The 17,437-nt window shown below is 42.8% G+C and overlaps 1 protein-coding gene across 1 annotated transcript in view; it reads left to right on the top strand.

Annotated features, from left to right (window-relative positions):
* ripk4 (receptor-interacting serine-threonine kinase 4) overlaps positions 1-16,682 on the top strand; it is a 57,602-nt gene extending 40,920 nt beyond the window's left edge. The window contains exons 3-8 of the mRNA XM_072585705.1: positions 84-229; positions 3,307-3,356; positions 8,496-8,654; positions 9,254-9,363; positions 10,875-11,127; positions 13,088-16,682. Of these exons, the coding sequence (XP_072441806.1) occupies positions 84-229; positions 3,307-3,356; positions 8,496-8,654; positions 9,254-9,363; positions 10,875-11,127; positions 13,088-14,295 (1,926 nt within the window). The 3' untranslated portion in view covers positions 14,296-16,682. The remainder of the gene's footprint in view (positions 1-83; positions 230-3,306; positions 3,357-8,495; positions 8,655-9,253; positions 9,364-10,874; positions 11,128-13,087) is intronic.
* The last annotated feature ends 755 nt before the right edge of the window (positions 16,683-17,437 follow it).

Below are 17,437 nucleotides of genomic sequence, written 5' to 3'. Positions count from 1 at the left end.
TTTTGTTTCCTAATGCATCTGTGAAACACCTAATTTAAATACAGTGTAAAAATGTATTGTTGTTTTGTAAACTCTCTGCATAGATTTCAGACTTTGGATTAGCGAGGTGGAATGGATTGTCTAATACACAAGACATCAGTTTGGATGGCTTCTGTGGTACGATTGCCTACCTTCCCCCGGAGCGTCTACGCCAGAAGAAGAATTCTGACATTAAGCATGATGTATACAGGTTAGACCCTTTCCTTCTCCTTCTCCTCCCCTGAACGAAGGCCTCTAGAATAAGAAAGTTAGTGTGTGGGGAGCAAATGATGGCACTCTCCATTGGAGCCATCATTATGTTATGTAGTTGCATTGTGTGGGTTTTATTCAATGCTATACAGTCATGATGATGTTGACATAGTTCCAGAGGAAAGTGAGGACTGCAGATGCTGGAGATCGGAGCTGAAAAATGTGTCACTGGAAAAGCGTAGCAGGTCAGGCAGCATCTAAGGAGCAGGAGAATCGACGTTTCGGGCATAAGCCCTTCTTCAGGAATGAAGAGGGTGTGCCAAGCAGGCTAAGATAAAAGGTAGGGAGGAGGGACTTGGGGGAGAGGCGTTGGGAATGCGATAGGTGGAAGGAGGTTAAGGTGAGGGTGATAGGCCGGAGAGGGGGTGGGGGCGGAGAGGTCGGGAAGAAGATTGCAGGTCAAGAAGGCGGTGCCAAGTCTGAGGGTTGGGACTGAGCTAAGGTGGGGGGAGGGGAAATGAGGAAGCTGGAGAAATCTGCATTCATCCCTTGTGGTTGGAGGGTTCCTAGGTGGAAGATGAGGTGCTCTTCCTCCAGGTGTCGTGTTGCCATGGTCTGGCAATGGAGGAGGCCAAAGACCTGCATGTCCTTGGCAGAGTGGGAGTTAGTGTTCAGCCATGGGGCGGTTGGGTTGGTTGGTGCAGGTGTCCCAGAGGTGTTCTCGCAAAATGGCGGCCTGTCTCCCCAATGTAGAGGAGGCCACACTGGGTGCAGAAAGTGTGTGTGGAGGTGCAGGTGAATTTGTGACAGATATGGAAGGATCCCTTGGGGCCTTGGAGGGAAGTGAGGGGGGAGGTGTGGGCGCAAGTTTTGCATTTCTTGCGGTTGCAGGGGAAGGTGCCGGGAGTGGAGGTTGGGTTGGTGGGGGGTGTGGACCTGACCATGGAGTCACGGAGGGAGTGGTCTTTCTGGAACGCTGATAGGGGAGGGGAGGGAATATATATCCTTGGTGGTGGGGTCTGTTTGGAGATGGTGGAACTGACAAAGGATGATATGATATATCTGGAGGTTGGTGGGGTGGTAGGTGAGGACCAGTGGGGTTCTGTCCTGGTGGCGATTGGAGGGGCAGGGTTCAAGGGCAGAGGAGCAGGAAGTGGAGGAGATGCGGTGTAGAGTGTCGTCAACCACATCTGAGGGGGAAATTGCGGTCTTTGAAGAAGGAGGCCATCTGGGTTATTTGGTATTGGAATTGGTCCTCCTGGGAGCAGATGCGGTGGAGGTGAAGGAATTGGGAATATGGGATGGCGTTTTTACAGGGGGCAGGGTGAGAGGAAGTCTAATCTAGGTAGCTGTGGGAGCCGGTCGGTTTATAATAAATGTACGTGTTGAGTCAGTCGCTCGAGATAGAAATGGAGAGTTCTAGGAAGGGGAGGGAGGAGTCTGAGATGGTCCAGGTAAATTGGAGGTCAGGGTGGAAGGTATTAGTAAAGTGGATGAACTGTTCAACCTCCTCGTGGGAGCACGAGGTAGTGCCAATAGTCATCGATGTAGCGGAGGAAAAGGTTGGGGGTGGTGCCAGTGTAGCTGCGGAAGATGGACTGTTCCACATATCCGACGAAGAGGCAGGCATAGCTGGGGCCCATGCGGGTGCCCATGGCTACTCCTTTGGTTTGGAGGAAGTGGGAGGATTGGAAAGAGAAGTTGTTCAGAGTGAGGACCAGTTCAGTCAGTCGAAGGAGGGTGTCAGTGGAAGGGTACTTGTTGATTTCGGCAGGAAAGGAAGAAGCAGAGTGCTTGGAGGCCTTTGTGATGGGGGATGGAGGTGTATCGGGACTGGATATCCATGGTGACGATAAGACGTTGGGGGCCGGGGAAGCACAAATCATGGAGAAGGTGGAGGGCGTGGGTGGTGTCCCGAACGTAGATGGGGAGTTCTTGGACTAAGGGGGACAGGACCGTGTCGAGGTATGCAGAGATGAGTTTGGTGGGGCAGGAGCAGGCTGAGACAATGGGTCGGCCGGGGCAGTCAGGTTTGTGGATTTTGGGCAGGAGGTAGAAACGGGCGGTGCAGGGTTGTGGGACTGAGATTGGAGGCGGTGGATGGGAGATCCCCTGAGGTGATGAGGCTATGGATGGTCTGGGAGATGATGGTTTGGTGGTGGTCTGAACGTAGTCCGGAGTTCAGAGAACACCTCTGGGACACCCGCACCAACCAACCCAACTGCCCTGTGGCTGAACACTTTAATTCCCCCTCCCACTCCTCCACCAAGGACATGCAGGTCTTTGGCCTCCTCCATTGCCAGACAATGGCAACATGATGCCTGGAGGAAGAGTGCCTCATCTTCCGCCTAGGAACCCTCCAACCACAAGGGATGAATGCAGATTTCTCCAGCTTCCTCATTTCCCCTCTTCCTTCTCTTTCCACCCCCCCCCCCCCCCCACCTTATCTCAGTCCCAACCCTCAGACTCGGCACTGCCTTCTTGACCTGCAATCTTCTTCCTGACCTCTCCGCCCCCACCCCCTCTCTGGCCCATCACTCTCACCTTAACCTCTTTCCACCTATCGTGTTCCCTTCGCCCCTCCCCCCCAAGTCCCCCCTCCTACCTTTTACCTTGGCCTGCTTGGCACACCCTCATTCCTGAAGAAGGGTTTATGCCCGAAACATATAGTTCCAGAGGGCTCTGCCATCAGGGAGAGATGGCCAGAGGTGATTTTGATGGGAGGGGTCCCAATGTCCTAGCCGAAGCTGAGAAGGCAGGATCGTCATGGTAACCTCCGCTGTTGCAGGAATTGAACCCACACCGGTGACATCATTTTGCATTGCAAACCAGCCAACTGCCATCCAATACATCGCCCAACACGATAAAAGAGGAGTTTAAAATTCTGTAGCAGTGATCTGCTTGGGAGTACTTTAATTGTCTGATATCCAATGTTGACATAGACAACAGAACGTGTCAATACGCCCATCTTGGATTACCAGAGGCTACTGAACATTACTTGCTAATCTCAGATTTGCCTTTTTAGTTCTTTTTGATTTTTTAACAAAGACTCACCAATTGCTTCTTTTCCTATTGCAGCTTTTCCATCGTCATCTGGGGAATTCTAACGCAGAAGAAGCCCTTTGCAGGTATGCACTGAGAAATACATCAGTGGGAAAAGGGAAACCAAAGTGGCTTGGTGCTTTAAAAGACAAGTCTCCGTTTAATAAGTGATATTATTCAATCTGTCCTGTGAAAACCAGTTTACCATCTTTGTGCAAATAGGAAAAGGCTCTTTCCAGATTCTGTGTGGTGGCTGATGACCAACTTCCTCTCTTTGTTATTGTAATCTTGAGTTGAGGCACTGTTCTGGTTCTTGTGTTTTTCCTCCTCCATAACAGCCCTTTTCCCCATTTTGTGTTACACAAGTGGAATACAAATGTTTCCACTCCGAAGGAATGTAACAAATGTAAGATATGTTCACTCTGCATTCCTAGTTCTCCTGAGAAGAGAATGGTGGCCTGTGTTGTGTGTAAATTACCACAAGCTATCTTTAATTTGGCTGCATATTAAGAAATCTCACCAGCAGTCAAATGCTGCAACAATTACTTAAATCTTTTTTGCATCTGGCAACCAAAATAAGATCTGTCAAGTAAGCAATTTAAGCCTCCCAACTCTACTTAATTATTTTCCAATTAATGGTGGAATTTAGCCATGATTCCAACCAATAGCATCTATCTGTAGACATATCCTTGTTCAGTGTGGGTTCTCCAGAGTGCTGCTGCTGAAGAATCCTGAAGTCAAATTCTTATTGGTTTTCTGTCTTGGTAAGCTTGTGGTGTGCCATTGTTTATGACACTTCAGAAGTCACCAAGTTTGTGGCTTGCTTTCTTAACAAAAATAGCTTCTCTGCTCCTTGTTACATTTCAGTGTTTTGAAGCACAGCCTGTCCTATCATTAACTCCTTCATCTCAGAATATTCGTTATGCGGGCAATCTTAATTACTTATTTGCCACAAGGCAGCAAGTTGTCCAGCTGTTGTTAAAAGTTTGTTTACATAGCTTTGACTGCTTTTTTCACTCAGCATCGCTAAACACTTTCAATTCTTTGTCCCTTTATCTCAGGAAACTGTTTATTCCATAAAAAGATATTGCTGATTATTTCAATCCATAAAGAGTTTATTAAAGTTCTGAATTTTATATTGTCAAACCTGTTTCTTGTTCGCAAATTTTTTTGATGTGGTTGATTCATAATGGCCTTTTAGTATCATATAGAGGGCAGGAGTGACAGATTTCCAGACCATTGAGTTTCAGTGACATTCTGCTTTTTTTTTAATGTTTTTTTTATTTTTGTTTGGTTTTTTTTTTAGTATTCTCCCGCAAAGGATAAAATGTCTTAAATTCCAGAAATGTCTATAGTCTGAACTGTAGTCCAAAATTTAAAAAAAAACTGACTTTCCACATTATTACATATTTTCTGTTAATGTACCAAAAAGCATTACAGCGCTAAACAATTCCCCTGAATCACAAGAGCTCTACCTTCTGAGAATAAAAACATAGCAAGTTCAAAGCGGGGTTAGGACTGCTGATCATATTGATCAGAATCAATCCGATTGGTTTAAATTTTAAACAAAGCCTGGCAGTTAACTGTCAATCAATATTAATGTTGCATTTTTTCCTCCTCTATGTAATATTAATGTTGCTCTTCCCCTTGAATGGGCAACCTTGCAAATCATCATCATCATCATCATCTGTGCAAAACAAAAAGCTTTGATTAAAATGTTATTAGCAATTAAAATTTTACAATACATAAAAAAAGCTAACTGTATTTTGTTTTGTAGCTTTGAAAGGAAGACCTATCTCTCTCAAATTCAAACAACAGCTCTCCCCTTATTCTGTTGATAAAACTATCCTTAAAATTTGATGTCAGTCGATATTCTTAGCCTCTAAGTCAAAGACACTCATTTTCATATCCCCTCTGTTCCTCATTTTTCAAAAAAAACCCCACAGGAACTCACTTTTGTTCTATGTATGTATTTTCTCCTCAATAATACTTGATCCAGCCTCCGTTGCCAAAGGATATCCAAACTTTGGATAATATTTTCATATATGAAAGACCATAATAATGTTCATCACACTTGAGTCCAGGAAAAAAATCATTCTCCAGAGGTTATCTCCCACTCCCTGGTATGATCTCACTCTTTAACACAATTCCCCACTGGCTTACTCATACTTACTCGCTCTCACTATTACTCTTACACTAACTCTCTCTCACTGCTGGACAGCCCCCTGTTCATCTAACCTTACTTCACATTTTGTAATCATGTTATCCTACACTCTCTCATAAACGGCTATATATGCATGCTCACTACACATAGTATCCTAAGTGTTGCCCCTTTTTTCTCTACAGGAATTAGGAACCACTGTACTTGAATTCATATTTTTCCTCAGGAATTGGCACTCTGCAACTTATTCACATCTTCCAAAAGTTTCATACAGTTAAAATGGCATTGATTACGACTGACAGAATGACCTTGCCCCACTAGTATTTTTATACTACTTTCCATGCTGTCCTGTATTTGGACTATGATCTTTCATCTATACTTCATGGGAAAAATTCAATATGCGGTTTGTCTTGAAACAGATAAACTACTTTTCATTTGCAATGAATAACGATTAGTTCATTGATCATCAATGGTTATGTTGAAAGATGTGTTGTGTAATTTGTCTGACTCCATTCTCTACCTCAGGGGGAAAAAATCTTGCTTGAAATTTGACTTTAAATTCTATTTTTAATGTTGATTAGAGGATATTAGTTAGCATTGAGGAAGGGAACTTTTTAACTTGTAAATGCCCAATTTTTTTTTAATGTGTGCCTTTAGTGGGCGGCACGGTGGCACAGTGGTTAGCACTGCTGCCTCACAGCGCCTGAGACCCGGGTTCAATTCCCGACTCAGGCGACTGACTGTGTGGAGTTTGCACGTTCTCCCCGTGTCTGCGTGGGTTTCCTCCGGGTGCTCCGGTTTCCTCCCACAGTCTAAAGATGTGCAGGCCAGGTGAATTGGCCATGCTAAATTCCCATAGTGTTAGGTAAGGGGTAAATGTAGATGTAGGGGTATGGGTGGGTTACGCTTCGGCGGGACGGTGTGGACTTGTTGGGCCGAAGGGCCTGTTTCCACACTGTAAGTAATCTAATCTAATCTAAAAAAAACTCTTCCCCAACACCATGCCCAGCTATGATCTCCTCCAGCACTGTCACAGTATATTAGTTTACATGCTGGACATCTCCAATAATTAGATTATTGTGAATTCACTTGTAATAGCATTGTGCAGTATGCCATAACTAATTTCATGCAGGATCCTTTACAGGCAGAGGAGACTTTCCTCTCATAAATCTGAACCAGATTTGAATATATGAACAAAAACTGAAAGAGCTGCTGTAAATTAGAAACAAGAACAGAAATTGCTGAAAAAGCTCAGCAGATCTAGCAGCATCTGTGGAGAGAAATCCGTCAACATTTCAGGTCTAGTTACCCTTCCTCAGAACTGAACCTCCCTTCGGAGGAAGGGTCACCAGACCTGAAACGTGAACTCCGATTTCTCTCCTCAGGTGCTGCCAGACCTGCTGAGCTTTTCCAGTAATTTCTGTTGAATATATGAACAACATGTGAATTTCTATTGCAAATCATTGTCAAATTTCTGGCTGCCACAAATCATTGATCCTGCTGAAGTTAACAGAAATGCAATGACCATGTTGACATGCGTTATCAAGCTTTCTGATTTTGATTACATCTGTTCAACTGATTAAAAACCTTGCTTTTATAGATGAAAGTAATTAATTCAAACCCAACCTGGAGGATTAGTGTACGTACACCATGAGGATAGCAGCTTAGATTATCATTGAAAGCTTCGGCTCTTTGGAGGAATCACAGTATGGTTGCAATACAGTGACAGGTCATTCAGCCAGTCATGTCGGTACTAGACTCCATAACAGCACTCTACCTGGTGCCATTACTCTGCCTTCTCTCTGTAGTCCTGCACATTTTTCCTTATTAAATAATCTCCTAACTCCTCCTTGAAAGTCCAATGAGCCTACCTCCACCATGCTCTCAGCAGTCCATTCCAGATCCGAACTACTTGCTGCTTGGAAAGGTTGGCATTGTGTTTTTGACCCGTGGTCTCTTGTTCTCAATCCACAACCATTGGGAATTATTTTCCCTATAGATACTATCGACACCCCTTTTGAGTTTGAATTTTATAGTTGCTGGTGGTATCTTACTAAATATCACATGATCAGTAATCCTCAGCCCCAGACGAATGGGTTTGAATCCCACCATCGCAGCTTGTGGGAATTCAACTGAGAAATCTAGAATTGAAAGTCGGTTTCATGGTCACTGTTAATGAACCCAGCATTAATGGTAATCTATCACAAACATCCTTCAGGGAGAGAAGCCTGCCATCCTTGCCTGGTCTCATCAACATGTGACTCCCAGAACCACAACAATATAGTTGGCTCTCAACAACTCCTTTTGAAATGGCTAAGTAAGTCACTCAATTCATGAGCAACGAGGGATGGATGACAAATATTGGCTTTACTGGTGATGCTACCCCATTAAAGAAAACATTGCAAAAAATGTACCTCAGTCACGTTCTCTCAAATGTCCCTTCAAGATTTTGTAATTTATTTTCTAATTGAGCTACATGACCAAAGTTCCTCATCTCTGCGATTTTGTTTTTGTGAATAGTGTCCTCCACCCTTCTAATGCTTTTATGGTTTAGATTAGATTACTTGGTGTGGAAACAGGCCCTTCGGCCCAACAAGTCGACACTGACCCACCGAAGTGCAACCCACCCAGACTCATTCCCCTACATTTACCCTTTCAATACAATTTAGCATGGCCCATTCACTTAACCTGTACATTTTTGAGTGTGGGAGGAAACCGGAGCACCCGGAGGAAACCCACGCAGACACTGGGAGAATGTGCAAACTCCACACGGTCAGTCGCCTGAGGTGGGAATTGAACCCTGGTCTCTGGCGCTATGAGGCAGCAGTGCTAACCACCGTGCTGTCCCCTAGCTGGAAGACTTTCCAGTGCTGTGGCCAAGCTTCTTCCTTGCTGTTGTTACTCAAGTGGCTACAATTGTAAAAACTGCTGCAGAATGGCTCCTATTTCTCCACATGTCTCTATTCTCCAACGTAAAGCACTTTGAGTAGGTTGTTTTATTACATCCCAATGAAAAGATTGTTTTATTAAAGATGATTCAAACCTATTTGTTTTTGAATTTTAGCTGAAACAAATATCCTACACATTATGGTCAAAGTAGTGAGTGGCCTTCGTCCTGATCTATCGGCGATTCCTAAATCAAGACCACCAGCTTGCAAGGGCCTGTTAAAGCTAATGCAGCGATGTTGGAAGGAGGCTCCTAGCGACCGCCCAACATTTCAAGGTGAACACCGTTTTTGAATTGGACTGACAGGGTATCATTATTATTGTTAGCTGCAAGCAGTACGCTAACCGGGAATAATCTCTATCCCATTGTGGCCACAAACTATGTTGAACAAGCCTTGGATAATCTCTTCTTACTGAACCTGTGTTTTGTTTCTTTTCCAATGCCAACCATTCATCTAGCCTCTGTGACCTCGGCTCAGTGCCAGTCAGGGCAGTTGTACTGCACTGAAGTTAAAGCATAATCTGCAATTGTGTTTTGAGAGAGAGAGAAATTTCAATCCAACCAGCTAGGTCTTAGCTCTGAAACAAAGGGTACTGCTCTTCTCACTGAGCATTGCCCAATCTATCCCAAGGATCTGTCTCTCTGTCTCTCTGTCTCTCTGTCTCTCTGTCTCTCTGTCTCTCTGTCTCTCTGTCTCTCTGTCTCTCTGTCTCTCTGTCTCTCTGTCTCTCTGTCTCTCTGTCTCTCTGTCTCTCTGTCTCTCTGTCTCTCTGTCTCTCTGTCTCTCTGTCTCTCCCCCACTTGAAAATAACTATTACAGTTTGAAAGCATAATATGCAAAGAAGACTAATTATATCCTTTATTTCTTTTGAAAGAGATCACTTCAGAAACTGAAGAACTTAGCACCAAGCCACAGGAGATAGCACAAGAGAAACCACGCGAGCAGCCTATAGATTCTGGCCAATCTCATGAGGCATGCAAAAAGGTAAAACAGAAGTTTTTGCTTTAAAGAGGAGAATTGAATCAAGTTAGTACAGCTCTGAGAAATGCTAGCCATGATTTGGTTGTCAAAACGTGATCCCAAAAGTGGTAGACCTCTTTATCACAGCGTCATCACCTACTTTCAGTGTCACAAGACCAGACCAGATCTGAGAACATGGATTCCAATCCAACTGGAAGTAATTGGTTTATTGAATCTGAAACATTTTGATTGATGTGAAAACCCTTCTGGTTCATGAATGGCCTTTAGGGAAGGAGATTTACAAAGATTTATCAGTCTTTCCTGTGATTGTGGTTGAACAATGTGATTGACCCTTAACACTCAATTCACAGTCAGCTGTGTTGAGGAACAAATATTTGCACATACCACGAAAGAATAAGGAAAGCAAACGTAACCTCGATTGGGAAATGCTATTTCCTGCTTAGTCAAAAGTGAAAAAACAATTTATACTTAAAATTTCTGAGGTCATCATTGACATTGCTAAAAACATATAGAAATATCAAAAATAGTGACAGGAGTAGGCCATTCAACCCTTCTTGACCCTGCTCCACCATTCAATATAATCATTAAATTTCAGAAGTAATTATAAGGTCTGTCTCATTCCCGGTGTTCTTTCTGCCTCCTTATCTTCAAAACATTGCCTCTTGAAGATTTAATGATGCCCTGGTAGCCCCCTAATTTTTTTTTTTTTGCTCGGATAGTTGTTCTTCATGTGAAAGGCAAGACAACCAAAGTGGTGATGCGTTCTTCTCCTCCCCCACCCCCTCCCCCTCTCTTCTCCTCCCTCTCTTTCCCCCCCCCCCCCCCCCTTCTTCTCCCCCCTCCCCCTCATTAATGCTCAAATTGTAAAGTAGTTACCAAAGTAATAAGTTCTTTGTGTATGATACTTAACTAATACAGGCAATCCACAGAATGTCAGTTCAGAATGATAAAGACAAGTTGAGTTTCAACAAAACATTTTACTCAGAGGAAACCCCTTGATCTGAGAGTTCAGCAAGAAGGATTCCTCACGGCCAAGTAAATAAGAGATGGAGACTTTTTTGACTTTTTGACTTTTTTCTTGACTTCTTGGTTTAATACCAAACATAATATTAATCTATGTACTGAATTGAGGAAATACAGGAACACTATGGTAGTGAATCTGATCTATCTTCACTTAGAAGATAATTTGTCATGCAGGAGAGGTTATTGTGCAACAGAATTTTTTTATTAGGAGTGTTACTTCATTGTGCAATCAGGAAGGTGGATGCCTAGAATCCTAAGCATTCACTAGATTTGGTAACCAATCTCCGATTGACCCCTGGCTGAGTTTAGACAAATGTTGCATCTTGGAATAAAAACTGCACACTAAATGTGAATATGGAGTCTGAGGCCCCTTTTTTTTTTCGATTCTCTGGAAAGCCAAATCAATCTCTGTGCCTGTCCTGTCAAGCCCTTTCAAAATCTTTTATAGCTTGCAATGTATAGCATGACATGTTCTTTTTTTTAAATGTTAGAATCCACCGGTAGCAGTTGAGCAGCCAGTTCAGAATCGGCAATACAAACGGACCTCTGACAGTGATGAATGCAGCCTTTCCCAGCTCCTGTCCCAGCTGGATTCAGGCTTTGAATCAGCTGGGAATGAATGTCCAGCAAACGGTGAAATAGCTGACAGCAAGAAGAGACTGTCAGGTATCTCATCCATTGACTCTGCATTTTCATCTCAAGGATCCATATCATTGTCTTTCGGAAAAGAAGCTGGAGGAATTGGTAAGTTGATTTAAACATTGCAACATGGTGGTGCTTACTTTGCTATTAATTTTCAGTTGCATTGGGTTCCATTAATACACTGTCACCTAGAGGAGATATAATATAATGTAGAGGTGCCAATCTTCTTTTGCCATAGGAGTCTGAGCTCTGAGTATTGGCAGGGAGCTTGACTGTTGGAGTTATCACTGTCATCTTGCCTTAACCAAGCATGCTTTGTCCATGGAAGGGGGTCATGATTCAGGACACTTTTTCTAAAAATAGTTTGTATTCATTCATGATGGGGGGGGGTGTTGCTGACTGGGCCAATATTTAATTATCCCTGGCAAAGATAGTGGTCAGCTGCTGCCTTAAACTACTGTAGATAGACCTACATTAGGGAGGGAGTTCTAGAATTTTGACCCAGCAACACTGATGGTGCAGTAATATATCTCTCTGTCAGGGTGGTGAGTGACTTGGAAGCGAACTTCAAGTGGTGGCGAATCTGCTCCCTGTGTCCTAACTAGTACTAGTTGATGGTTTGGAAGGTTCTGCCTGAGGACCATTGGTGAATTTCTGCAATTTGTCTTGTCAATAGTACACACTGCTGTGACTGAACATCAGTGATAGATGGAATTAATGTTGCAAATGTGGTGCTAGTCAAATGGACTGCTTTGTCCTGAATAGTGTTGAGCCTTCATGAGTGTTATTGGAGCTACACTCATCCAGGCAAGTGGTTTCTGGTCAATGGTAATCCCAGGATTTCGATAGTGGAGGATTCAGTGCTGATAATGCCAGTGCAAGCAGGAAAATTCAATTTTCTTTTCCCTCATTCCCAGGGCTGGCGATTTCTTTTTCTTTTTCTTTTTCCTGATTAGTAACATGGAAACATTTGGAAATTAGTTCTCACTGTGTACTTGCAGCGATGGTCATAAATATATAGTATCAGAAACAGTTTCAGCTATCTATAATACCATTCACAATGCTGGATTTATACGAAATGACCAACTCTGCATGGCTTTTAGAGCAGTTTGCCACTGAACTTTGCAAGTTAAAACATATTATCTGTTCAAATTACTGTTACAGTTTATTCATCAGAGCTAACTATCCATAGCAATATTCTCTTTTTATTATTGAACACTTATACTTTCACCCAATGGATTGCTTTCTGAAGTATAAATGTTGAAAATATGGAACATCAAGTTACTGTGGTTTTCTGAACACTGATTTATGATTAACCTGCAGTTAAAGCTGTAGCAATCTATTTCTGTCATATTACTCTGTAGTTAAAATCAAAGTTCACCAGGTCCAGATTTTGGGAAGAATTTTACAATCTGGGAATTGGTTTCTGGTTTGCGAGGGAGGCCTGTAAATGGTGTTCTTTCCTACTACCTACCACTTACCAATTCTATTGGCTACCTCCCACTTACCCTCAATCTTAAGTGGCCACTTCCTGTGTTGGTCACAATCTTTCTGCCACAGTGGGGATTGAGTGAAATGTTCATTGGGGGAGCAGGTGGGGTGGGGGGTGGGTAGGAGTGTTGTCCAACAAAAGCAGCCTACTCTGGCCTTGATTTGGGGATAAGTGTGTTTCTCCCGATGACCATTGCATCCACCTGGGAATGGATGCAGTCCCCGCAGTAGTAGCTACTACTGGTAGTTGCTGACCAATCAGATGCCTGACAGTTCTTAGAATTGGGTCACCCTCTCTGGTTGGTTGGTTGGATATGGGCTTTCTGCCCTAATTGGGGGCAGCAATTCTGATTGGGAGTGAATTACATATTGGTGTTTTGGACTCGTTAAATTTCTGCCCAAAATCGCAATACAGTTTCCTTCTGTTGGGTTGTTCCATTTCTTGCTGTCCATATTTAGTCAATGGATGGACAATGGACCCTCTTTTACTTCATTGTTTTTTGTTATTGTTATGTTATCTGTGCCCTTGAGGTACAGGAACTAATTGGCTTCTGTTTGCTTTCCCTCCTAGAACAATCTGTGTCAGATCTTCCAAAGAAGAAGCTCTATGAAGCCATTGTGTCTGGGGACATTGGAAAGTTAATGAAGCTCCTGCAGCCTCAAGATGTGGATCTGATCTTGGATGATGGCATGAGCCTCCTGCACTGCGCCGTTCAACTGGGCAACGAGGAAGCTGTCCGGTTGTTGCTTTTGTACAATGCCAACCCGAATATACCTAACAAGCGGGGGTCGACACCACTTCACCTGGCTGCAGAGAAGAACTTGAAGGTCATAGCTGAGCTGCTTCTGGGAAAGAAGGCAAATGTAAATGCCAAGGATGAAGACCAGTGGACTCCGCTCCACTTTGCAGCACAGAGTGGCGAAGAAACCCTCTTGCGGTTGCTACTGGACAGGAATGCTTCAACAAATGAGGTGGACTTTGAAGGTCGAACGGCATTGCACGTTGCTTGCCAGCACAGCCATGAAAATGTAGTGCGTGTTCTTTTGAGCCGTGGGGCTAATGCCCAAGCCAAAGGGAAGGAGAACTGGATGCCTTTGCATTTTGCTGCATGGCAAGGCCATCACACCATCACAAAGCTTCTCATCAAGCAGGCTGGGGCAAGTGGGGATGTGCTGACAGCTGATGGAAGGACCCCACTGCACCTTGCGGCCCAGAGAGGGCAGTACCGAGCAGCTCGTATCCTCCTGGAGTTCAAGAGCACCGTGAATTGGAAAACCTTGAGCCGCCACACGCCCCTTCACCTGGCAGCAGAAGGTGGGCATACCAGCACTTCCAGGCTTCTTATCAAGCATGGTGTGGACATCAACGCAGTCACTGAGGATGGCTGGACTGCCCTCCACCTGGCATCCAATCGCGGCCATCTACAGACTGTGAAAATGTTGGTGGAAGAACAGGCCAATGTTGAAACCACCGGTTTCCTCCAGAGAACAGCGCTCCACCTTGCTGCAGCGAAAGGGCATAGTGAAGTAGTCCGGGAGCTTCTCAACAGCGCAGAAAATATCACTAATGTTGCGGATGATGAAGGGTTAACACCTCTGCATTTGGCAGCAAAGTGTGGACATCTGAAATGTATTGACATCCTCCTTGCTCATGGCGCTGATGTTAATTTACACAACTCAAAATTTCAGACACCTTTAAGCTTGGCTGAAGAATCTGGCAATGGCTTGGCCATTGATGCTCTTCGGTACCTGACAGACTCTGAAATAGAAATCTTGTGAGGTGGTGACCGACAACAAGGAAAAGCCTCCAGAACCTGCTGAGTTACTGCACAAGATTAACTAAACTGGAGGATTGTATGAACTGAAAACTGTGTATCTGGTGTTTTTCTTTAAATCCTCCAATTTAATGTAAGGGTCCATTTTGATGGGCGTGGATAGAAGATTATCTGATGGATTTTCATCAAATGATTTGAAATTGTTGAAGGAAGTGATTTGTACTTGGATTTCAGAACTTCACAATAAAGAATGCGCCCCTGCATTTAAGCACCTGTATTCTCCTCTCTCATAACTGCTTCGAGGACAATATTACATGGTGAAATAGTTTTAAAAAGCAGATTTCCAGAACTCTGCATGTGCAATTGCTTGACTATCACACTGGGTTTCATGTTTGTGCCATAACAGATGTTGCCTTCGTGCCAGTCAACAAACTTGTCAGATTCATTTTACATTTGTTTTTGGAAAAGATTATTGCTGACATGATGGGCTGAAAGGCCTCCTCTTGAGCTATATTGTGCTATGACCCTATAAATGAGGAGGTTGCCTAATCTCCCTTTTGAAACAAAATGCAAAACAACATTTGGGTAGCAGCCTTCACAGTTGCAAAGGGTCATTAAAGGGTTACCTCCACCATCATCCTCCATTACACCATTTATACTGGTTTTGTTGTTTCTTTGATGTCGCATTGTTGTGGTTGACTTGAATGTGCAGGAACTTGTTTGAGTCTGAATGCAATTTGATTCTGTTTCCTTGTACAGTAAGGAAATTATTTGTGTGGTATCATAAAGGTGAGTGCTTTATACTCCTTGGACCAATTGTCATATAATAAGCAAGCTTGTTGTATTATCCATCTTCAGTGATTTAAACTTGCATTATTGCCACGGGGTCATGAATTCAAATGTCATTTGCCAGTACTGTATTATTAACCTCAGTGTTTGCGCACAATTCAATCCCAGTCTTTCCTTTTTCCATTACATTTTAACATTTTTGCATGCAAAGTAATGCAATTTTATATTTCATAACAGTAGAAAGGAAATGATATCCATGTGGATCTTGGCAAAAATATTACAAGAAGAATTTTATTTTGTCCCAGCGTTAGTATAAAGTTTGGTCCCAAAAAAAATATTATTTTCTAAAACAAAAAATAAACTGTTCACTTTTAAAAACTTATTAATAAAATTTTTATCTGGGTGAGCAATGGGATTGGTAGAAGTGTTCCCATCACTCCTCCAATTCAAAGGAAGGGAGCAAATAGCCAAGAATGTTGCGGCAGCTTCTTTCAGTGGCCCTAATTAGCAAATGTGGATGTACAGGTTTGGTTTTGGCTATGATGCACTTGACAGACAAATGTTTCTCTGCCCCTTACTTTATATTTATTGACTAGCTAGTTGGGCAAGTTACTGGAATGTTCCCATTTCTGTGGAACTGTACCTGGGAACCGGGCAAAGTCATATTGTATGGAAGAAGGAAATGCCCTATTTAAAATGATTGTTGTTACCACAAGAATGAGAGGTCACACTTGCATCACTTCAAATCTCCCCAGTGCAGCGCACGATGTGTGGAAAACATTTTCCAATGTCTATCCCAAATATATTAAATCATGTAGTAATACTCACGTTTTTTAACATGCTTTCTTCTGAATTGGAAATTTGTTAACACCTGCCAATGTGGAAACTTCCCTCAAATCAACGGTTTATGTGTGGGCTGTTTACACCAACATGACTGTGTTGCCTTTAATGGAGCAAACTACCTTCATCCTTGTATTGCTACCAACCTGCAGGTGGGCATAGACCCATCATACTAGCAGAATAAGTCCGTATGAATCAGTGTAATTCTGGTCTCTGGAGCTGATATTAGGAAGTTGGCCTGTTCCAAAACCTTTATTGGAAAGCCATCTCTGCCATTTTAAGGTGAAGTTCAATCTGAACATGGCATTGGTGATTAATTAGATGTATTGTGCATTAGTATGAGTAAATGAAAAGGGACTCTCCTTTTGGTTAAGGCTGACTGTCTCCTTTTTTAGCTGCCACTTATTTAGAGAGCTCTTGCTGCATGTAGCTATTGAACACTGTAAATGAAGCAGAGGTACTGAAAGTTTCCCATTGCTTCTTTACTTGTGTTGGAGGTTAGCTAGCTAGGAAGGGTATATTATTGAGGTGTAAATAGTAATTCAACACATCAGTATGTGGGCCATCGTGTATAGCATTTTAACTTGTCTCAGGTGGTAGTGCTGATTTTTTTTTCATTTAAGTTTTCAAACTAAATTGCTATGCGATTATTGGAAATATGTACGCTTTAGTACATCTTTTTTAAGAGGAAATGTTTGCTTTGTCCTTTCATAGATTACTGATCTTCATTGTAACTAACACTGTAATTAGAATAATAATAAAAAGATGACATTTGTTGTCTATATCCAAGTGTTGAGAGTTTTCTTTCTTTACGGTTTTGGTATTATATCATTGAAGGCCCTGGAGTTACAATGGATGAAATCAAGTGGTAAGCTACTAGTTTCATGAGTCACAAACAGTTTTTTTTTGCTTTCTCCATTGCTGCCAGACCCGCTAAGTATTTCTAGTATTTTCTGGTTTTGTATTGGATTTCTGACATCTGCAGCATTTTCCTTTTTTGTAGATCTGGGATAAGGTACCATTTCTTTTGGGTTTGTGTGGCATTACTACTAGGTTCAATTCAGCCAGGCAAAATAGAATGTGAACACGTGAAAATTAAAAGTTCCCACTTCTGACCATGAGTGGACCTCCATTCAGAACAAAACAAATCTCTGTTCAAATGGCCTCTTGATATTCATTGTCTTGTCCATTACTTGAAGAATGATCACTGAGGATGGTGATTTTGGATGGTTTTGAGAAAGAGTGTTTTCTTTGGGGAAATGTTTCTTTGGCTGTGTTTAAGGAAGATACCATCGAATCTACCTAATCTGGAAGGATATCATCTATGGGATCCCACCATCCCTGTACACACTGACTTCAGAAACTCGAGCAAGTTGTTTTGATGTCACAATTCTTTCCTGATCAAACGGGTGAAGACCCTCTTCTGTACTATCAACCACAGGCTTAAATGTTCTGATCTCCATCTTCAGCCAATTTGATTCACTCCATGTGGTATCAAGAAACTATTTAGAGGCAAT

Source organism: Chiloscyllium punctatum, chromosome 15 (assembly GCF_047496795.1).
Source record: "Chiloscyllium punctatum isolate Juve2018m chromosome 15, sChiPun1.3, whole genome shotgun sequence".
NCBI lineage: Eukaryota > Metazoa > Chordata > Chondrichthyes > Orectolobiformes > Hemiscylliidae > Chiloscyllium > Chiloscyllium punctatum.
Note: the sequence above shows the minus strand (reverse complement) of the source record. Positions and strands in the feature narration are given on the sequence as shown.